At 41.9% G+C, this 23619-nt stretch overlaps 1 protein-coding gene across 2 annotated transcripts in view; it reads right to left on the bottom strand.

Annotated features, from left to right (window-relative positions):
- VPS8 (VPS8 subunit of CORVET complex) overlaps positions 1–23619 on the bottom strand; it is a 77019-nt gene that overhangs the window by 30743 nt on the left and 22657 nt on the right. For both annotated transcript variants that reach the window (XM_075717049.1, XM_075717050.1), the window contains 12 exons: positions 23456–23498; positions 22600–22672; positions 18394–18513; positions 17722–17793; positions 14958–15077; positions 13702–13758; positions 12295–12377; positions 10853–10937; positions 9716–9814; positions 6037–6126; positions 5532–5578; positions 421–562 (listed from right to left, as the gene is read on the bottom strand). In XM_075717049.1, the coding sequence (XP_075573164.1) occupies positions 421–562; positions 5532–5578; positions 6037–6126; positions 9716–9814; positions 10853–10937; positions 12295–12377; positions 13702–13758; positions 14958–15077; positions 17722–17793; positions 18394–18513; positions 22600–22672; positions 23456–23498 (1031 nt within the window). The remainder of the gene's footprint in view (positions 1–420; positions 563–5531; positions 5579–6036; positions 6127–9715; positions 9815–10852; positions 10938–12294; positions 12378–13701; positions 13759–14957; positions 15078–17721; positions 17794–18393; positions 18514–22599; positions 22673–23455; positions 23499–23619) is intronic.

The raw sequence follows: 23619 nt of genomic DNA, 5'->3' as shown, positions 1-23619 counted from the left end.
GATTATTGTTAAAATTTTCATAAAGGGAAGAAATAGTTGTTCTTCCAGTACTACTCAAATTTTGGTAGCATGGCTTTCCAAAAACCCCAGGCCCATGATTTCATATTCCTTCAACATATTAATCAACATTAACACAGCCAATCTGCATTCTGTAGTCACTCAGTAGCTTCAGTGCACTAATGGCCTTTTCTTATTAGCTCTGAGACTAAATTCAGAATCAGTATATTAAATATAGCTAACCATGCTGCAGGAGAGCAGTTTAGCAACTCGAAGGGACAAACAGTGTAAGAAATGGATGGGAAGAGTATCCAGGAACTAATCCACAACCTAGGCTAAAGCACTTTTAGAATACTTTAAAGAGGTAGGTGCTGATTTGAATGCTTCCCCTGGCCCCTGCCTTATACATATCGTCTTTCCTACCTGGATGGTTTCTTCCAGTCTGCAGTATTCCAGAACTTTAAGTGTCTCCAAAACCTGGTCTGGGCTGTACTGACACAGCAGCTCAATGAACTGCTCAGTGATGCAGGGCGGTAAGTGTATCAGGTCTTGGTTAATGCCTTCTCTGGAATAAAAAAGGCACAGGAGACTCAAGTCAAATTCTAGCCCAGAAGTTTGGCTGGAAAGAAGAGTTTCTTATTCAGTTGTGTATCATCTTTTATCCTTAATACAGAAGTAAAAAATCTGGTTTCAAGAGGAAAAAAATATGCTGTTTCTACTAGTTACTGGTGCTGGAGGTCTGTTAGTAGGCATTTCATTTGTTCTACAACATATTCTACTGATGCCTCAGTATAAATTAGACTATCAAGGACCCCTATGAAGAAAGATTCCAGCACATACACCTCTTCAGCAATTCTATGGCAAAGAGGTACAAAGAACTTACCTAATTTCTTCAGTGAAACCTTACGGTCTCTGAGTGGTCTTTTACCGATGATCTATTTGTCCTATAGACCTTCTCTGCATGTGTTTGAAGAAATATTTTGTTGCTTTTTGATTACTGCTCCTGAAATTCTTCTTTGACCTGCTTTATCACATTTTAATGTTTCATCTGCTAGAATATGACCCCTTTTATCTACCTCATTGAGATATGACTTCATGCTTCCGTTAGGGAAACATCCCCATTTTTATTTAGTTCCTCCTCTCAGACAGAACAAAACTGGTGAATTGGGTTTTGATCTTGCAGAGGCAGTAACTCTGTGCACTTTATGGTCATTGGTAGAGCAGATCACCAACTGTAAGGTTTTGAACCAGACCCTCCATATTGTTCAGCCAAAGGCTGCATCCTCTCTCAAGGGTTTTGCAACCAGCTGCACTACAGAACCATATTCAGCTGGAACTAAAGACATCTACCTCAGCTCCCAGCATGGGACCTGCTCAATCAACACAGGTAGGTGAAGTCTCCAACCTCTGCTGTGTTTCCTGCCCTTGTCACCTCCCTGACCTCCTCTGACCACAAGCAACACTGCCATGATGGTCAGGCACTCAGCAGTGCAAACCTGACACACTTCTCTTGTGGTTAGGGCTGTGGATAATGCTGCCTGGCCTGAGCCATTCAGGAGGCCGGACTAGGGCTTTCCTTCTGCTTCTAGCCAAAGTAATTTCTGCAGGTGAAGTTCAGAGTACAATTAAACTCATTTAATAAGGATGTCCCTGTAAAAAGGATTTCTCTAATTCCTTTCCAGCAGCAGCTGCTGGCACTGCAGTGGTTCGTGCAGTGGCCATTTTCTAATCCCTTGTCTTATTATTAAGTAAACACCTAACGTGGGGGAAACAAAACAGAGAACAGAATGGCATGCAGTGCCCAGGACTGTCCCTGTGTCCTGACAGTTTTCTACTGATCTTGTTTTTAAAAAGAGCAACATGAAACAAGATATTTCAAAGAGTTACGACAGAAAGGATGATACTTTCCTAGAGACAGATATAGCACCTGCAACCCTTCAAAGTGAACAGCAGTTCACCACCACTGTAGGTAAAACTTCATGTGGCAGTTCTAGGATTGATGCATCATGCAGAGAAACAGCAGAAGTTTATCCTGTCTAGGAAACAGGGCTCTTAAACCTGTTCTGAGGCTCCTGCTAGGAAAGAAAACAGATCAAGGTATGTATTTAGTTTTGTTACCTTTCTGAACAGAAATTCCTAATCACAAGAAGATGTGTTGATGGGCAAACCCTACAACCCTGGAATGAAAAAGGTCTGATATACAATATGATTCTGTATTTCCTGGGAGCTAAAAGAGCTAACAGGATTATTAACATCCAAGAAAGGCCAGGAGAATGCTGTGCTCCTATCAAGCCAAAAGAAGCTTACTGCGATTACAATGTCAATCACTTGATTATAAATTATATTTGCCCAGAAATGAAAGCCTCACGCAGGTACTGATCACAGTGTCTGAAGTATGGACACAGTTGTACAAAAATTGGTATCCAAACTGTTGTGTTCTGACATGAAATAAAGGATGGACTTTTGAAGGACCAAACAAGAACCCTGAACTCTGGCCTCCTGCATTCACCATTCACTCCTCCCACAACATACACCCTATAAAGTCCCCCAATGCCTGCAAGGAAGTGAGTGTTCTACACTTTTTGCAACCAGACTAAAATAAAGAAGCGCTTTCTATCTAAAATGATCTCTGTTTACCAAAATGTGAAAAAATGGTAAGTCATATATTTTTATTATGAGAACAAACTTCTAGTCTGAAAATACCTCTGGCACCTAGTATTCATGACTTCATGAGCAAACCAACCTTTTCTTTAACCATTTCACTGAGAAATGCAGAGAAGAGAGAATGGAAAGAAAGCTGGATTTTGACAATGTTTAACCAACAGTCTTGAGACTTGGAGGTCCTGCTTAGCTCAGTGTGATCAGGTTCATCTCCAATATAACGATGCCAAACACTCCTCTGCCATACTCTATGTGCTCTTTCCTAAAAGAAAGACATAATCACTGGTTTCTCACAAAACCTGGCACAAGTGAGCCTTGGGAGTGTCACGGATAGCTGATCAGTGAGAAGAGCCATTGGAACAGAATCTAAAAGTTCAGGTATCTGTTAATATATTTATAGACCCAGAACACTCTATTGCTAAATAAGTTAATATTGTTGGTATAGTACACAAACACATGCTGCAAACAGACATGCTTCACTGCGTTGTTTTTTTAGAGGAAAAAACAGTTTTAAACGGAAATGTAGCAAAGGCTGTGATTAACAAGCTGAGCAATACACACTACATTCTGGTTTTTGTGGCTGCTTATAAGATACAAACATATGGACATTTGGTTTTAATTTCCCCAGGCAATTTATGTTAACCCTGTTTCCTCCCTTCCCCCTTCCACCTCCTTTAAAATAAATCTCTAGCTAAATTAAATGGGCCAAATTAATCCCTAATGCAATTCCACCAACTAGGATAGTTACACTAGCATGATGAGTCTTGTCCCCATATGATCAAGCAATCATTTGTATTTGCGACATTAAAAGCTCATTTACTGCTCTAAGAGTCTTTAATTTACTAAGAATTTTGCTCAAAAAATCATATAAACATTTAGATTGACTGAAAAGAGACAGACGTTTTCAGAAGAACCTAATCACTATTTTATGTATAGATATACTACAAAGTATAGGTATATAGGCAGATTGGGTTTTGTATAGCAAGATTTGTCCCTCCTTCCCCACCTCTCTCAGGATACAGTTCAGCTCATTTTGATAGGTCTTAGAAGCAGAAAACCTCATAGCACCAAAAACAGACCACAGAACCTTGAGTGTTATTAATAAAAAAAGGTCCTCCAGCAATCTAGGATCTCTACAGAACACTTCTTACTGACAACATAGTTTAATAACAATAGATTAAACCTTGGGTTTGCAGACCTTCTGCTTTACAGTCAGTCACTAGCACATGTGAATCCAAAGTATTTAGTAGTATTTTGTTCATTTTTCTGCATAACTGTCCCACTTAGCTTTTGCTTATTGAGTATTCTGGCAACAACAATCCAGTCAGTACACTGTTTATCTCCATTACTTGGAACTTACTGAGTATCTTACTGCAGTACAGAGAATTAGTGGACTTTGGAACACAGAGGGAAGAGGAACTGCTCATAAGCTTTCCTAAGGGACACACGACACAGTGTGACAAGCCATGTGGCCTAATGCCACCATGCTGAACATCAGCCTTGGAAGAAAAAGCAGAGATCTTTTGAAAGGTCAGATGCAGAAAGTTGCTTCCTATTGCTGGTTTGAACACACCATGTGTTGCTTTTGATTAGAAGATAAATACAGGAGAAATGGTTGTATTTAGCTCTAATTATGGTAGAGCTAAATTAGATATGTTTATTACTCAGAGATTATGGAAGCCACTGTACGCATAAGATAAAAATCCAGGTTAATTACTACCTTCACTGGGTCTCACTTGCTGCAAGTGACATCATGGCATAAACAAAGTCCTACTTAACATCCAGCTGGGTATCATTTCTGCTTAACTATTCAATTTTAAAAAAAAATCATTTATTAACTAAATAATCTAATTTCTCTCCTATAAAACCCAACCAAGATATTTTCTTGGCAAAATGCTGATTTTATGTTGACTTCTAAGAAACAAAATAGGTGTGGAAGTTCGCACCTTCCAAACAAACATGGCTGTAAAACTCAGGAAAAAGCAAAATGTCCTTTTTTTTTTTATTTATTTACATCCTAACAAAATCCAAAAAGTGATTAATTCCAGGTTCTAACTTCCAAAGCATGCTTTTTATTCCACTTCAACAAGAACTGAAACATTGACACTTGAATTTAGATAATATTACATTTTCCTCCTCCTCCTCCTAAAGCACAATTAATTTGTAGCTAATTGACAAAACAAGATCTTGCCTTAAATTGCATTAACAATTGCTTGAGGGCAATTGGAGTTATGCATATATAAATGTCTTACAAAATAAATAAATAAAACCAAGGTCTTGTAGTATTTGAAACTGAGTCAACAGAAAGAGAACACTCAGTGCTGAAATACTGAAAGAACAAGAGCAGATGGAGCAAGCAAGTAGTTAAAGAGAAGTTTGCAGTGAAATATGGCAGCAATTCTGAAATAAGATAGAAATGAAAAATGCCAATAGACCAAAACACTTTTCTATTCATGGTAAACTTGGGCACCTTGGTCAAGTAATCAATCGGTGGGCTGAGAACAGAAACTGCCATTTCTAAGAACAGAAATGGCAGTTTCAGTCACAGGGTAACCATTTCACAGCCTTCTCAAAGAAGCTGTTACAGCAATGCCCAAACTCCCACCAGCATGGGGGAGGCGTCACATTGCACATACTGGAACCCACACCGCTTCCCAGTTAGGAAGCCAGCATGGGCTCTGCTAAAGGATACTCCCCAGAACACTTATTTCTGTGCTATCCTTCTCATCTTTGTGCAGTTTGAAGAGCAAGTCACCTTTTCCAAGCCCTAAACTTGGCTGTAGGCTGTGTACTGGTACACTGTTTCAAAGGAATTTATTTTAACCCATGTTTTCAAAGCTGTAGTTTGCAAATGGTCTACTTTTCTTACATACCTCGGATCAAGGAGACTCCTCAGAAACCAGAAGAGTAAAGACTGGTCCTGTACAACAGAAGAGACAAAGTATTACTATTTTAAATAATGTGCTATAAACCAGTGATTCCTGAACAATATCCATTGAAGAAAATACTGTTCACAGCTGGTGCCTGCTGAAGAAGTTGGTTTCAGCATTTGTCTTGTATAAATACTCAGAGGATACGTTTGCTGACAACAGCTCTGTCTGATCTCTGAGTGCAAGCCATACTGAACTCCAAACTGAAAACTGCATTATCAAATGATGCAACCAGTACCTCAGAGATCATACATTTTTATGGCCAGAACTCTACAAACAGGCCAAATAATTTAAATGTAGCAATTCCTGCAGCTGAGTAACTATCAAGCTATTTTTCTTCCATTTATGACACAGCAACAACTTACCATTACTCTTATCAATCATTTCTTACAAGAATGGCAACCCCACTGTAAAGAAGCACCAACATCAATGAAGTTTGACACTTTACCTGGAGGTTCGTAATGATGCTCTCAATCTGCTCACTGAAGTGAATGGCTACCAAATCAGCTGCTTTACATGGGCTCACCAACAGCAACTCCTTCAGAGAGGGAAACACAACAAAAATAATTACTTTTAATTTCATAGGCAATACAATTATGCAGTTTCACTGAGTCCATTCATATTATAACTGCACTTTTGCCTAGATGAAAGCTGTAAAATAATGAATACCATCACACAAAAAGTGGTTTTGAAAAAAAATTAGAAGGAAGGGTAGTTTGTAAAAAGGCATTTTTGAAAGTTGACGATTTTACTACACAGTAGGCCATGTAAGAATGCAAAACTCTTCACACCAACGCGAACACATCTCAGTCCTAAGGCAAGGAAACTATTTCATCAGGTTTTCTGACAACTGCCTTCTATCCCCTGCCAACAAGACCAGCTAATGCCAACTAGAAACCAGCAGTAAAGAGGAAACAAAGCCCTCAATTGACCCTAGAGAATTTCTTAAGTCAAATGGAAACAGTGTTTAAGTGGCTTGAAGTGAACTGAACCAGAGGTTTAAAAGCAGGTTTCCGGTAACTGTTAACTGTAACTGATAGTTGTCCAGGCCTGAAAAAAAAAAATGAGTAATTGCTTTACTGTAGTGAAAGGAAAAAATTCTAAGATGCCTGTGGGTTTGCATCCTGTCAACCTTGATCTAAAAGGCTTTATATCGTAGAAGTTTACACAACCCAGAACATGAGGTTTTTTGCTCCTAATGCTTCCAAACAAATGAGAAGCAACTGCTTCAAACCAATATTTGGTACCTGGTAACCCTTCTCAAAAGCCCCTGCTAAGCCTACAAAGGAGACAACATTGCTTTACTGAACAAAACAACTGCTATAGTGGTAAAGAAAGGAAAGGAAAATTTTATAAACATACCTCCGGAAGAAAGAAAAAGAAGTCTGAAAAAGTTACTTAAGCACTAGCTTGGTCTCCAGACAGATGTAGCAGCCACCAAATTCAGCCAATGCCAGCAACAGACCAGGGTGAAGGGAAGAAAGGAAGTAACAAGGAAGAGTGCGACTACTCCACAAGCTCTTTAAAGAAACGCTATCACGAAAGATGCATTTTGTGAGGTTTCCAAAGCAAAATTTACCTACCATATTGTATGTAAACCAGCCCCGCAGTGCTTGACCCCACAGCTTTACTGCAAAAGCCACAGCTCTTAGTTGCTTCCCCAGAACTCAGGAGCACAACTCCTTCATCTCACAAGCCCAGGGAATCCAAAGGACCCAGAAGATCTTAACCACAGCAGTGCAGAGGAATGCAGAACGGATGTAATGTGACTGCCTTCATTTGTTTCTTTCTCTGGACAAACCTTCCCTGGGAGTCCTCACTGACTGACTGGAGGGAGATGGCCCAGCCTCCCTGTAACTGACTGCAGCTCTTGGATCAGTGTGACCTTCACAGCTTACACCCAAACAAAAGGTTTTGTGCTTGGGTTTTCATCCTCTCCCAGGTTTGCAAACATGGTACTTCTTAGGTAGACAACCCTTGAGAAGACAGTACTGACACAAGGCACGTGGGTCTGAGGACAGAAAGTGACCACCACAAACAGCACTACAATTGAAGAGAAGCCTTAGGCTTTATTTTCAAGGTAAACATCAAGGAACAACAGGTATGTAGGATGATGGCGAAAATAAGAAGTGGCACTGATCACAAACCCCACTTTCTGTCATATGATCACTAGAAAAGCCTCTCTAGACACTGCTAGTTTGAACTGAAGAGGCTGGTGTGCTACTTTCATACCTCAGCAGATGAAAGGACAGTTGTTCAAAGGCCTGAAATCACAGCACCATCCTAGTAAAATGTTGTTTACTATTTTAAGTCTTCTGAAGGTCTGAGAGCAGGATTAATACAATGGAAAAACCAAAACCCCATAGCAGCCAATAAGCTGTTAAACCACATGAAACTGTGTATATTGTTCACCAGTCCTGGGAAAAGGAAGATGCCAAAAGGGAAGAAGAAGCTGATCTCAATGACAGGACCCAAGAAGGGTGACCTACAGAACTGATCATCTGCCCAGCAGCTTTTTGGAGGAAGCTGCAAAAATCACAGGTAAAAGCAGCCAGCAGTTACCTGCAAGGCTGGTGGAACAGTGCAAGAAACCCTGTTTCCAAGGATGGGCATGGACAAGTTCAGAGGAATTTTTTCTGTTGTTTGCCAGCTTCAGAAAAGTACACAGCTCTGACAAGTTGGCCACTGGGCACTTCTGATGCTGTACAACAATCAAGATGAGGCTCCACCAGACTGAGAAAACAGAAACAAACTCAATATGAAAAGTTTGCAGTCTTAGCCTACAACAAGCTTATCAAAGCTGGTACAATGCAGTGGGAAACATCAGGAAGGGCAACCCAGGACATTTCTGATTTGTCCTGAGACACCCAAGCATGGAACAGCAATTGTAAAGGCCTCAGGCTGAAGAGACCAAACAAGGAGACCTACCTGTGATTTGATAAAGACACAAAATAAGGCTTACAGCGGGAGGCCGACTCACTCATAATGCCAAACAATTTGGGCTGCATGTACCAATACAAGCAGAGACAAGGGATGCAGTAGGAGAAGAATGAAGCAGACACAAGGAAGCAGCAAAGTAGACAGCAGTTTGCTCAACTTGGAAAACCCAGTGTGGAACCACAGTTGCTCTGATGAGGTAAGTAATGAGCCAGGCCCACTCAGCCACAGCACAACCATCACCACCACCAATTCCCATAGGCTCTGAAAGTGCATCTGGAGAGCGGGCATGAGCTCAGCGACTTGCATGTCATATAGCTGGATTCACAGCATTTCTTTGTTTATTGTCTTTCGAATCATTTTCCCTCTTGGTCCATTTTCTCATTAGTCATGCGCTACTTGCAGATGCTGATAGAGACTAAAAGTATTCTGTATCTTTCAAATGTACCTGGTACTTTTTTGTCCACCTCACAGGACAGAAAATTCTGTGGCCATTTTCTGCTAAGTATTCTGGGCAAGTCCATGACTGCTTGTTTTACAGACAGAGTTATTTTCCTGGCTTATCTCCAGATCACCCAGGAGGGGACTGACACCACCTTGTAGGAACTAGAGATATTATGGATTCCCCACGTCTACTGACTGGACAATTCTTTCAGACACATCTCCATCGCCTGAAGCAAAGAGAGATTGCAGAGATGGGAAAAGTTACTAGCTAGAGAAGTCTAGAACAGCCTGTGTCATACAGTAGAAGACATGACCCCATCTTCCCACAGGTTTGAAGTGCCAGGGTACCAAGGTTGAATGCTATTACCATTGTAAGACAAGGAATTTAATACCACAGACTGTGAGGTCAGTGATATCAATGTCCTGACCTTGCTGCTGCTGCAGGCTCAGGAGACAAAAGACTTGCTAATAGTTCCCTTCCCTGCTACACAGCACTCACTAGCTATCATCCCCTGATAAGGTCCCATTATCCAGAGAGCAATACTTGAAACCAGGAAACCAAGGAGGCCAGCCTGAATCTAAGATATGCCCTTATACTAATGTATGGGACTATTAAACCTTAAAGTCAGAGCTTCCTAAACAGTTGGGATTCAAAATTGTGACATTTCTGCTTAGAGAACAGCACTAGGCAGATCCAACAGGAGTTAGCAGTAGCTCAGATACCATGGATTTAGGATACACTGTACCTCTATATGTTCCAAAGCTTTCTGCCACACCGACTGCTTTTCTTCAGCACTGTAGCCAGGCATGGACAGGATGTTGTGAATATAGTTGAAAACTTCTTCCTGTAAGGCATAAAACCATAAATGTTATAGTATGTTCTGCAGCGCAGCAGCAGAACCACTAGCAGCATTAGATTTTGCTAAGGAAGAGCATTTCAAACAGTCTTAGGATGACCTCAGGGCTAGTCATGTCTTAGCAAGTCAGGATAAGTTATCTGCAGGCGAGACTGTATGTCCTCAAATAGTTCCTGAAGAACTGCCAGGAAAAAAAAAAAAAGCCAAGAGGAACAGAATTGATGCTAAATGCGTTAAGCACTGAGGTCAAAGAGAATTGTTCTTCCACTATTAGAAATGTCCCCCTCTTGCTCACAGGGAAAAAGGACAGGACATCACTCTTTAGCAGGCATAGAAAAGAATGCTATACCAGAGGATAGGTCAGTTTTCCCAGCATATTCCCAAATTCCTCTTCAATACTAGCCTCTCCCCAGGTTCTCCTGCACTGTCCTCAGCTCAGATGCTCTCCTGTATAGTATTTTTGACCGTCTCACTGGCACAACCTATCTCTTCTGACTCGTTCACCCACACAACTTTCAACATAGTGGTTTCATAAGGAGCTGGTGAGATCAAATTTGCCAGACTCTCCCCCCAACTTCTGTTGGTGGTAGGGAAGAGAATACCTCAAAAACTGTGGCAGATATGCAACTTATGGACATGCAGAAGGTAACTGCAAAGAGATAGTAAGGGCAGAGAGACTTGGTCCAGGGGGAGAAAAGAGGGGACTGATGGCAGAAATGAAGAAGTATTGCAGTTAGCAATATTTGCAATAAATCCCACCTTGCACTCAGGTTTTATGTATTAGCATTGTTTAAATTTAAAAAGAAACAAAAAACTCCAAAGCTTTAAAAAAATCAACTCCTCTCCAACACACACACAAACACAAAAAGCCTGACTATAAGAAAACTCAACTGTAAAAGGAGGACGCTTTTTAAGATAGAGAAGTACAACAGAAGAGCAGGCCTGTTGTGCCCATTCACACTCTGGCCAGCAAGACAGGCTGCATTGCTATGAAGAAGAAAGGCCAGAAGCACCAGGTTTACTCACCTTTCTCACAGGATCATGTAGGTAACAGCCAATTATTTTGTCATAGCGCAGCTCTCGTTCATACATGAACTCGCAAATCTGATAGCTAAAATGAAAAATACTTTCCACATTAGGAAAAACACACTCACTCAGCTGAGTCAGCAGAATAGAAGTAGGTAGCTCAGATCCAGCACAGTTTGGCAGCACTCAAAAGAAAATACAGCATGTTTTACAAAAAGCATTTGAAAGTATCTTACATTAAGGTTTTCAGCACGCAGGTTGGGTGGCTCCAGTTTACAGATGCCATTTAGTATCAGCCACCGGCCAATCAGCCTATTAACCTCCCTCTTTTTGGGAAGGTATCATACAGAACAGAGAAACTGAAGTTACTAAGGTGAGAGGCAAGGGACAGAGGACAAAAATCCTTAAAGAAATCAGGTTTCATGGGTTCTGCTGTTCATAGATCATCTTCCTTATTTCCATAACACATTCAGCTCTAAGCTAGGCCAATCCACAATAGTAATTTGAAGAAATATGGTGAACATGACTCAATAATGTGTTATGACACAGCTTCCTACCTTCAGATTTTAATAAACATCTTTAATATTTTGAGACTTTAGGTAAAACCAGATGCAACTGAGGCAAAACAAATGAAAAGTCAGCTAAATAACATTACACTATAGTTCTTTTAGCTCTGATGGAAGTGGCTGAGCTGGTGGTTCTGGCTGTTAAACTCTCTGAAACAAGGAGAAAAAATGCATTTCTTGAGTCTGAAAAATTTGGTTGAGTAACTCCTTCTAGGACACGCAGGAAAACAGGCATGGCATACCCCACCACTCCACTTCTATCCCTCTGGTCCTTTGTAGTACAGTGGATTAATTCATGTAACATCCAAATTCAAGACTTGGATGAAGATGCCCTCCCTGGCTGACTCCGTTCAGGCATGACAGACTCCTTCTGGAAGTGTAAAGCATCTAAAGGAGATGGTGGGAATTTTTAGCCTTTCCAGACACTGTTTGTCTCTCCTACTCAATTCTAAAATGAGTGCCATGGGGGTGGCTTCAGACCCCTTCGTGCTTTTAAATCCACCTGTAGATCTCACCCCAACGAGTCATCTCCATCTGTCAGTGGTAGAGCATTCAGATATACAACTATACCTTTGAACAAAGCCTGGGCTCTAGGATAGGAAGTGCCAAAACTCATCAAGCCATACAGGGTTTCATGCTGAAGGGTTTCCACAGCTCTACCCCCTCTTATCTTAACAATGCTTTCTGTAAGAACACCCAGTAGAGATAAGATAGAAAGACTGGGCTAAATATTGAACATATTAAATGAAGCATATGTAAATGCATAGGAAAAATAATCCCAAACACAGCTGCAAAGTAGGAACAAGAAATGTGGAGGGAAAAAAGCTTAGGAGGAGATTTAAAGGCAGTATTTATATATAGTATGGGGCAACTTACAATTCTGCTTTTTCTGCCATTTGGATAAGACGGCTCTCTTCAAACTGTACTATCCCTCCTGCCTGGAGCAATTCTAAAAGGACCTGCAGATATTGAAGGCCAGTTATTTATATTGCAGTAGTAGCTGGACAGCCAGTGCCATTTCAACAAGGCTAAGTGCCAGGTCCTGCACTTCGGTCACAAGAGCCCCATGCAACGCTACAGGCTTGGGGAAGAGTGGCTGGGAAGCTGCCTGGCAGAAAAGGACCTGGGGGTGCTGGTCAACAGCCGGCTGAGCATGAGCCAGCAGTGTGCCAAGGTGGCCAAGAAGGCCAACAGCATCCTGGCTTGTATCAGGAATAGTGTGGCCAGCAGGAGCAGGGAAGTGATTGTCCCCCTGTACTCAGCACTGGTGAGGCCACACCTGGAATACTGTGTCCAGTTTTGGGACCCTCACTACAAGAAAGACACTGAGGTGCTGGAGCATGTCCAGAGAAGGGCAACAAAGCTGGTGAAGAGTCTGGAGCACAAGTCTTATGAGGAGTGGCTGAGGAAACTGGGGTTGTTTAGCCTGGAGAAGAGGAGGCTGAGGGGAGACCTTATCACTCTCTACAACTACCTGAAAGGAGGTTGTACTGAGGTTGGGCTCTTCTCCCAAGTAGTTAGCGATACAACAAGAGGAAATGGGCTCAAGCTGCGTCAGGGGAAGCTTAGATTGGCTATCAGGAAAAATTTCTTCACGGAAAGGGTAGTCAAGCATTGGAACGGGCTGCCCAGAGAGGTGGTGGAGTCACCATCCCTGGAAGTGTTCAAAAAACAGGTAGACGTGGCACTTGGGGACATGGTTTAGTAGGCATGGTGGTGTTGGGTTGATGGTTGGACTGATGGTCTTAGAGATCCTTTTGAACTTTAATGATTCCTAGTTTTTACCTTCATTAAAAAATAATCCAGCCACCAAGCCAGGAAACATGAAATTATTACTCTATCCTTAACTGGTTTAGTGGTGGACTTGGTAGTGTTAGGTTAATGGTTGGACTGGATGATCTTAAAGGTCTTTTCCAACCTAACGATTCAGAAGTACACTGTGCCTGCTCCATTAAACTTTGTATTAACACAGGGCTTATTTTACAGATTTTTTTAAATTGACTGTCCATTAAGTATGAGGGTCATGCGCTTATCCAGGACTTTTTCTGCCTCTGTTCTTACTGCTGTCAAACCTCTCCTGCGGGCAATGCTGGGGTGGGATCCTCCTTCACTTCTGCTGTGTACAGCACTGCCCAATTCTTCCATGCTGGCCACCATCCCTACACTAGGTGACTGCTTTAGCATATGACCTCCAGACAGCATATGTTCCCAATGAGGCTGAACTTCGCTCTACAGTCTGGTCATATCTGTTGCTTAAAGAAATATTCCCTTGAAGGCCATTACCTGTTGCCTCTCTGAATGGCGGGAGTCATCATCCGGACTGCACAGAAATTCAAGGACCTGTGCATGGATGCAGAGGTTAGCATGAGTTAGGCCTGGTTAAAGAGGCTGTTAACATAAACCTAACAAGCAGACTGTGAGCACCAATAATAACAACAGCAAATCAGAATACAACAGTGCAATTTGAATGTACTATTCATCTGTGATCTACTTGGCCCTGTAAGTAAGGACACTTAAGAATACTGGAGTAACCAAGAACTGCTGAAAGACTCCAGGGAGGGAAACCCATGACTCTGCACTAGGATCTAGAACCAAACTTTGGGGAACCCAGGGAATATAGAAGAACTCAGGGGACCCCATGACCCTGCCTTGGACCACACACCAAACAGCTGGAACCACTACACTGACCCTTTCGACTTCTCTCCTGGACTGTGCCATCCCTGCCAGAAAAACAGGAAAGCATGTAATTCATAAAATTTAATATATCTGTAATTACAGTGTTTAATCCAAATCCATTTAGCCTCCACAGACTTCTTTGGTCTTAAATTATGACAAAGGACATATATTTTCTAACCGTTTTTTATTAGTGTTCATATATCCATATTATCATCAAAGCAGAACTGCTGTAGCCATTGAAGCCACTTCCTCAGTCCCAGGAATTTCTGGGACTTAAACCGAGATATAAACTTAACCCGTGCAAGCTTTAGACATGCATTGGTGCATATCAGCCTACTTCAAACAGCAGAGAAGGATGGTGGCCATGCAAACTAGAAATTACCAGCTATGTATACAAGCTCTATAAGCTTGCTAGTGTCGTTTTAGTTGGCATCCTTTATCTCCCTATCTCAGCATCTTCATACATATAACAAGTGACAACAGAGCCACCAAATGCTCACTGGGGCTTAAAGATAAACAGCTTGATTCCAGCCCTTATGGGCTTTTGCTTTGCCCCTCCTGACACACTAGTGACCACAAGAATCTGCCATTCCATGGAGAGGAGCAGAGGCCGTTCCATGTCCTAGGACCTGACCCTATTTCTCACACAATTCCAGCAGGCAAGCTGAAATATAGCTTACTGTGCTTCTGTGGTCTCTCCTACTCTGCTTCTTTGAAACCACAACAAAGTCCCAGCAAGATGCTACCTGTTTTACAATGCACCAGTCCTTCCAGAATTGCTTCAGTCCACAGCACTAGCCACGCTTTCTGCGGTGCTGCACTCTGTTTGGAACTTCTTCCACCCCTCACAAAGCAATACTTGCCTGGTCAAAAAGTGTCCTGTTCACAAACAATGTGTTGTTGGGCTTGGCGAGCTGACGGGCAAGGAAGGTAAAGAGACAGCCAACCTGCGATGGGGTGAAGTCAGAATTCTCTACCATGACCTGAGAAGCATTAGAGAGAACAGGAAAAAATAAAACCACAGGTGATTTATTCTGCAGCTGCCTTTGGGAGAGCAATCAGGACACTGCAACAAGAAATCCCTGTACAGCCATCATGTCTCCTCCTACCCCAGACATATACACAATCTCCTGGTTCTAGTCCATGCTGAAGGTCAAAAGAGAAGCCACCTTCCATGGCATTTAACCGTATCATCTGAAGACACAGACAGTGTATGTGCCCTTGTTAAATCACCTCTGTCCTAAAGCTGAAGAGGCTCAACCTTTCTGTCGTATACTCAAGGGAAGTATTCTTGCATGTCCCTGATTTTCAGGCGTGAAGGGGCTCCAAACCCACACTTATCTCTGTAGTCAGTGCTGATCACTGGACATGTAACAGCGCTTCTGAGCAGAGAAATGTTGTCATATGAGGAGAAAAGATAAAATTAATAATTATAGGAGGAAAAAAAAAATACATTTGACTTCAAGCCCCAGGCACTCACCACTTCTGTTGTGGTATGCAGAAGAACTGATCAAATGACTAAGAAACAGCTGTAGGTGTGGGGAAAAGTTTCTTTTCTCACATTAAATTAGCCCTTAGTCTATGAATATTTTGAGAAACTTGTGGCTGTGCTGATTTGACTTGAAATTACAGAAAAACGGAATATCCAAGAGTCGCTACAAAAGGATTTGAAACCTGAGAAGTGCTTGTCACCTGTCTGGCATATAAAAAATGAGCATGATGTGTCCTGACTTGGTGTCTCACCCTTCTAAAAAATCCTAAACACTAAGAGAAAGTGAAATGCTCCTGTTTGGAGAGTCCACCTCTAAGAGCAGTGGGTTTAGGTGGGAGGAAATACATCACCTGAATAACTCTGTCAGCTGACATCTAAGAATTGCTCTAGCAAAGCCTAGACATGGAGCATGTCACAGTTTATAACCTCATTCAGTCTAAGCTTGGGAGATACAATTGATTTCTTAAAGTGACCCAGAGTTCCAGATGCCCACGAGATGCTAATGGTTATGTTACACAAGTGGAGGCAGACAGGTAAGACATTAAGGAATCAAGTAGAGCTCTGCTTGAAACATCAACTAATGCTATCATTCTTTTTTAATCTTCATTTTCTGTTTAAAAATGCTATTTCATTCAGGAGTCTAGCCAGAATGAAGTTACCTAATAGCATTAAAAATATGGCTCACTAAAACAATAGGAGTGTTTTATTCATTTTGGCTTTGTTTTTCACAAACTGGGTCCTTGTCAGTCCATGTGAAGGTGAAAATACTGTACCTCTGAAACAGAGCAACCTTACAGAGGCTGCAGGCCAACCACGTGGACTTTCTAAAAGATTATATATTTGGCAAAGTTTAGATTAGCATTAGCAGAACATCTATGTTGACCAAACTATTTTAAAAGCACAGCTATTTCCTAAGTGGGTTTTTTTGCCAATGATAAATTTAAACAAAAAGTTCCAAGTTTTTTTTATTTTTATCCAAAGGAGAGCAGATTCCAGACCAAGGGTCTGACAGTTCTCGTAACACCAAATTGTTTGCCTGCAAATGCATTTATTCCTGCAGCACTTCTCACAATTGCCCTCCTTTCCCCCTCCAAGAGCAAGGTTGAGTTCTGTTGTCGTGGACGTTTGCTACGTGGCCAGCAGCACAGAGTAGGGCTGTAAAGCTTGATCCAGCCTACATCGTGCCACAGGAACACATCCTATGGTAGCTCCAGAACACAGCTGCCATGTGCCACCTCCTGCTGACAGCAGCTAAAGACACAAAAAAGCATGGTCTAACCCAGCACAGGGCTAACTAACATCCTTACAGCAATGTCCTACGCAGGCAGGCTCACAAAAGTTCCCCCACAGTGGCATTATCTCAGGACCTCCAACACAGCCTGCTGCAGTAGTGCTGTCACCAAATTCACTCACTGGTGCCCTTGCTCTCATCTTCCAATGATAACAGTGACAGGGAAATGCTACTTATGATATGTTTATACATAAACAGCTTCCAAGTGGAATTACTCATTATTAATGCTGACAGCTTTGAAGGGGAAAGCAAACGACATTTGGCAGCGATAGCTTTTAATGAGAACATTCATTGTTAAGGAACACGGTCTGAAGATGACAAGTGATTTCTAGAGCACCAGGCTGATAACTCTGCCATTCCTCTTCTCTCCCATTTACTAAAGATAGGCCTGTCATTCTGGGTACGTTACATCCCAAACACAGCATTTAGAGATACAGGGAGCAGGGTTTTATCAGAAGAGCATTGGCACTCTGCCAAGCACAGGATTCCTGGGACCTTTTTTCCTGCTCAGAAAGAATCAGGGAGTGGAATCAATGAGAAGCAGATAAAAATAAACTTAACAGCGCAGAGAGGAAAAATTTGACAACAAAGTACAACCCAGGTGAAAGCACAGTCAGGAAAGGAGACCCCTCTGTCACTATATTTAATGTGCATGAAGCATCACTTCCAAATATCCAACCAACAGCCTTGGCTGAGGTGAATCCACACTCCAGCCCACCACCTCCTCAGAGGTGCCCATCCAGGGCAGGACTGGAAACACCTCATCCAAATTACAGGTTTTACTGCACAGTGTTGTATATAATCAGTCAGATGTAAACACAGGTTAATTTTTAGGCATACTCACTTTCAGAAGTATGTCCACAATTCTCTGCTGATATTCCACAGCTTGCTTGTCATTCTTAAAGTCTTCAAAAGTCTGCATGAGGCAAAACACTGACACCTTGAGAAGAATGCTCTCCACTGCCAACCCCATAAATACAAGCAAACACAAAGAAGCAGCCATATCATAAAGCTGACAATGCTTTTAAGACCTTTCTGTGCATATCACCTAGGCAGCAGGTTCCAAGATACAATTTTCTCTTTTGTAACTACCAAAATGGCTCTTACATATTTGGGTAAAAGTAACAGGTCGAAATAGACAGAGGAAATTCAGCAAATTTGGAAAGGAAGGAAGATGAATCTTTATGCAGAAGAAAGATGTAGGTACTAAAACACTCTTTACAAATACTTTATTCTTGTTTTGGCTGTGCTTTAAAGATGACCTCTGTTACCAGAGTCTTCACGGTATAATGTCATGTACATCAATTTATATTTAAGGACATAAAGGACTATTATGATCTGCTCTGATACCTTACAGAACACACATCAAAACTGTTCCTGCCTCAAGCCAGTAACTACTGGTTGAGCTAAAGCACGAACTTTTCGATAGGAATCTTACAGATCATGCAACCGTGACATAGATGACGGCAGAACTGGTGTTGCATTTTTCTCTTGGAGGAGATCAGCGATCTCTTACCAGAGCAAGAACATTAAGGAATTCCCGAGTGTCAAAGTGCAGCAAGGTACGAACATAAGGGTAGACCTCTTCATCCACAGATCCCTCAGTTGAATGCAGACGGATGAGAAATTCAAAGACCTGCAATGAAAATTCAAACAAACGCAGCAGATTTCCTATGGATTTCAGATAACTGATAGCACAAGCACATGGGAAACCAGCATCATTACCTGCTTTGCACTTAAGCTTTAAAGTACCTTAGGAGTCTTATCAGTGTTCTTACTTGAATGATGTTTTCTGCTGCTTGTTATTAAGAAAAAAAATTCCCCCTCCTTAGACTCGCCAATCAATTTAAGATCAATCAATATTTAAGATCAAGCAAAAATTAAGGCTTACACTTGCAGACCAAAGCATGTGAAATTAGGAAACTTCCTCCCCTTCCTGGCAGCTCTCCTGAGAAGCTGTGCAACTCCTCCTTATCCAGGGCACAGCTCCTCTCCTTGTCAGCAGTTCCCTTGGGAAGAGCCAGTCAATCTGCCCCCTCACTTTGAGGCACAAAGCTTTTCACCCTGCAAAGACTGACTTTGGTGCTATTCAACTCTTATCTTCTCCACTGACTTTCTAGTTCCTGAAATTTGAGCGTCTTTCAAAATGAAGGCAACTCCCTTTATTGAACCACTGACAGAGGTGTCCAGACCCTCCCAGGGAATGAACAGGGCAGCGGCAACTCCACTTGTCTCAAGCACACTCACAACAGATCTGGCTACCAGCAGAAAGAGAGCAGACTGCTGCAGACTGGCTAGTGCTCATGAGTATGTGTTGAGATACACACTGGGATCCCATGGAGAACTGACAGGCAATACACTCTCCCAGGCATCCTCAGGAAATGCCACATTCTCTCATTTACTCCTGTTCCAAGTTAATTTTCCTGTCACCACAGTGGCAGTGAAGCCAGGAGGAGTTAGCAGCTTGACTTTCAGACCCACAACCTTCCCTGTTCGCCTCCTGATACCCACCTGTCAGCTAGGAACTCTTAAGAAAACAAAACAAAACTAAAAACCCAGACTGTAGCTAGAGTGGGTTCGAGTATCCAGACATAAAGGTGTTACTTAAGCCAAGCTCTCAGGAATGCTATCAGAGGTCATAAAAAGGAGAGCCATAAAATGGCTCTTCCCCAGAACTACTGCTGCTGGTTGGGCTATCACTTCCCCTCAGACCTTGAGGGGAAGTGATAGTCTGTTGCTGTGTCAGCTCCAGTGTGTGCAGGGGACAACTTGATAAGGACCATGGGAGAGGGCGACAGCCTAGTGCTTGATCCAGCAAAGGGGAGCCAGACTGGTTTGCACATCCTGTGAGGAAAGGGTTTGCAGTTAACCCAGAGCTACCACATACATATAGCTACAAGCTCTGGATTAGCATAAAAAAAAACAACCAAACAAACAAAAAAAACCACCCTACAACCAAAAAATATCTGTTCCATTGTAATGCAAAGAGAAAGTGCAAAACAGAAAGCGCTTCCTCTTATTGAAACCCTGAAACTGAAGTGAAATGCTAGAGACCCCAAAAAAATGTTTGCAGTAAAACTGGCCAGAAACTCAGGAAAGAGTTTTATGAGCACAAAATTATGATCAGGAGCATCCTCTGTTTTAAGAAATTGTCAGAGATGACTCCAAAGGAGTTAAGCTTTGCCTTAGGCCAAGCTTCAGACACAGCTTAAAGAGAAAGAAATAGTCAGCTTGAGGGCTCTGACTGAAATAATGAATAAGGAAAGGAGATTTATTTGGCAGTGACCAAGCCAACTTTCATGACATGTAACCTGCATGTCTAGTCATACTTTTGGCATAAGTTCACTGTGATTTTAGCTAGGTACTCTCTCCCTACAATGAAACCATTAAGAACATGCTCACACTTGTCCTGAACAAATATGTAAGGCATATGCAATAATACTTATTGCCTTGAAACAACCTGCCAATCTCTTGGGCAATCCAGATGGAAAAGGCTATTTCTCCTGATAGGAAAGTTACTGTTGCAGACTTGGAACAGTGTGGTGAATCCGGTCAACCAAAGATGGTCCACTGAACAGGGTGGCAAACAACATGAAGAGATGTAGCTCAAGAATCAAACCTTGTCCCAAAGGAGGACAGTAGGATAAGCCTGCACTGCCACAGGATAATAGCAGCACACAGAAGCCTTAAGGCATCGGCTGCTGTTCCTAAAGTGCCCTGGGAAGATGATTTGGATGTTAGGTCACAGTTCTTCCTAGAGGGACTAGGCAGAACAACAAAAGAATGAGAGATGAGTAGTCAGCCTGTGCTCAGCCCACAGGGTGTAAAACAAGCAGCTTCAGAGCCTATAGACATATGTATAGACTCTTCTGAAGCAGCTAAGATCCTGCCTTATATGCCAACTCTCTCAAACTAAGGATGGACAAGATGGGTGGATGAAGAGGAGTGTAGTACCAGCCTATTGCCTCCTAACCAGAGCTGGAATAGACTGAGAAAACAGGTGATCTTAACACAGTCACTACAAGACTGGAAAATATCAAGCCATGGGTTGCTTTATGCCTTTTCTCAACAGAAGGAAGAAATTGGCTACCTTTTAAGTTGTCTCAAAGTGGCACGGACTATCAGAAAAGGAAAACTGTCTTTCCAAACACCATCACTGTAGAATAGTCTTTTGGGAAAGCCTCTTCCCTTCAGTGCTGTGGGCAGGAGGTAGTAATAAGGACATAAGGGAAGCGGTTGTCAAACAGCCTGAATCACAGACCTCACAGCCATCACAGATTCACCTCAGCTCCAAATCTCAGATATAGTCATAGACATTAGGGACAACAGGAACGTAAGCTGTAGGCCAACCCCAAAATCCCCATACAAAAAGCTGGAATCACATCAACTGGAATCAAATGCATACGGGAGTTTAAGTTCAGAACTGACTGCATCCTCCTTTCTCTCCAAGTACCAAAAGGCATCTAATGTTAAACCCGTTCCCAGTTCTGTGGCCCCAGAATCTCCTGCCAAAGGAGGCTCTCAAGAGGGGTTCCTGAGATAAGCCTAAGGAGAGATGTGTTGCAGCACCCTGAACCTATTAAGTAGCTCTGGCAAACAATTGCCCACATATGACTGTATGAAGTGGCAGAGGAGCAGCCACCACTGAAACAGGTAGCTGGCTGACCCCGCCAGCCAAGGGTACAAGGATGCAGTTTGGAGCACTTGATCACAATGCACTCTTGACCTCAGCTGAATACCTGCAGTTATTACAAGGCTGGAAATTTATCATCAGCAAATACAGTGTCTTGATGAGCACAGATGAGCACGAACACACAATAATATAATTATGAGCATAAAATCAAAAGCCTCAGAGAAACCTGCAACCAAGAGCTACTTAGAGATATTTCTACCTACTGAACTCTACCTAATGCTACCTAACTCAGCAGTCATGGCACACTCCACCTCATCCACCCATTTACTAAGTATCTGTGGATGTGTGATCCGGACTGAATTGGTAGGGCAGACATACTCACCCTGCACATGGGAATTACACCTAGAGGACAGATGCATGTGTGTCCTGAATACCTGAGACTGGGTAAGCCTCAGAGGTGAAGATATGGTGACAGGATACTAGGGCAAAGACTGACAGAAATGCATCTAATGGGACCTTCATCGTGGAAAAAGACTGTGCTGAACTTTACACTTTGCTGTGCAAAGAGGCCAAAGGCAATATCTGAGGCAGGAAAACTCCAACATGAACTCAAGTTTTAGCAACAGGCAAACAGAGGAAGGAATATTTAGTTAATGTTCTTTGATGTTATCTCACTTTCTACTCCTGTCAATCCTGTGTTACATGCATTTGAAAACAGGGAAGATCCTCCCATATTTGACACATTATAGTGAAGTTTAGAAAGAAGAGACAGCTACAAATTTCTGGTAACTTTGTGATAAAGAATAAGGAAAAAAAACAATCAAAATTAGTGCCACTAAGAACTCTTATGTTCCCACACCCCAATTTACAGTTGAAAGAAAAATATTAAGTTTAAATGTTCAGACTGCAACAACTGTTTGATTTAATTCTTTAAAAACTCATTTGGTATTTACAGTGCTATATACTCATATCACAAGGATACAGCTATCAGATTGATAACAGTTTTCTATCAGAAACCCATGAAATAAGACACAGGCAGCTTCTTCTAAAAACCTCATATGGGAAAATTTCCTTCCAAAGGTTGCTCACCTGATTTTTAACCAAAGGTACCAAATCTTCAGGAATATCACCCAATGGATATGCACGGCCTGCCAAGCAACAACTATAGAAAAGGAGGGGAAAGGCATTTTTAATACATCCTGACATTAAACAGATTGAGGAGAACAGTTTATTTTTTGAGGTGGTTTTCAGGATGTTCTTAAAACAAGCCAAACAAATTTATTTTGTAAATCATGAAAGCAAGCATTGTACTGAACTGCTGTTAATACACAATAAGCCAATGCACTGCATGTATTTGCATCCAAGGTATGCCATTCTGCAGCAGAATAGTAATGGGGAAACTCCATATTTCTCACAAAAGTCTTTACTCTTGCATTTTAGGAAGCAGGAACAATGCAGAATCTAATGTTCACAATCTTGAATAGATTCCAGAAAGAGGAATTCACTAATTAATCACTACTGTGCAATCTCAGAATGACCTCCTGCAAATGATAGGCAACATAGTAAGCAGCAACTGAACATAGCTATCCCAAAAGGCATGGCAGAAAGGGCTAAAATACAGCTTTTCAGGCTATGGAGTCCTTGTTCAAGGAGCACCGTGTCACACACAGAACTCACTCTAACCAAATTCTAAAGATGAAGACCCAGTCTTGGCATACCAGCAGTAACTTGAGCTCTAAGTCTCCAACTTTATTCTACCTATCCACTCACACAATGTGTTAACAAGAAGCCATTGTAACTTTAAGTTAGCTGTACAAAGTAGCCATTGCTATTTTACGCAATCTTTCAGACCCTGAAACACACTATAAGATTATGCAACTATAGTGAGTTAAAAGTCTGGTGCCACCGGTAGGCGACACCTCACATACTTTCTAAAGGACCTTACCTTATATATACAAGCAGCTTGTTGCCCATTACCACCTGCTCATCTACAAAACAAAAATTATTTGTTACCTTTTCTTCACAAGACAACATAAAGAGATGCAATTCTCTTTCCAAGCTATTAGCAAAACATCTCATCTGACACGCATGCAGAGTTTTACACACAGT

This window comes from Pelecanus crispus, chromosome 9, assembly GCF_030463565.1.
Source record: "Pelecanus crispus isolate bPelCri1 chromosome 9, bPelCri1.pri, whole genome shotgun sequence".
In the NCBI taxonomy this organism is placed as follows: domain Eukaryota; kingdom Metazoa; phylum Chordata; class Aves; order Pelecaniformes; family Pelecanidae; genus Pelecanus; species Pelecanus crispus.
The sequence above is the reverse complement of the archived record's forward strand: the minus strand, read 5'-3'. Positions and strand labels throughout refer to the sequence as shown.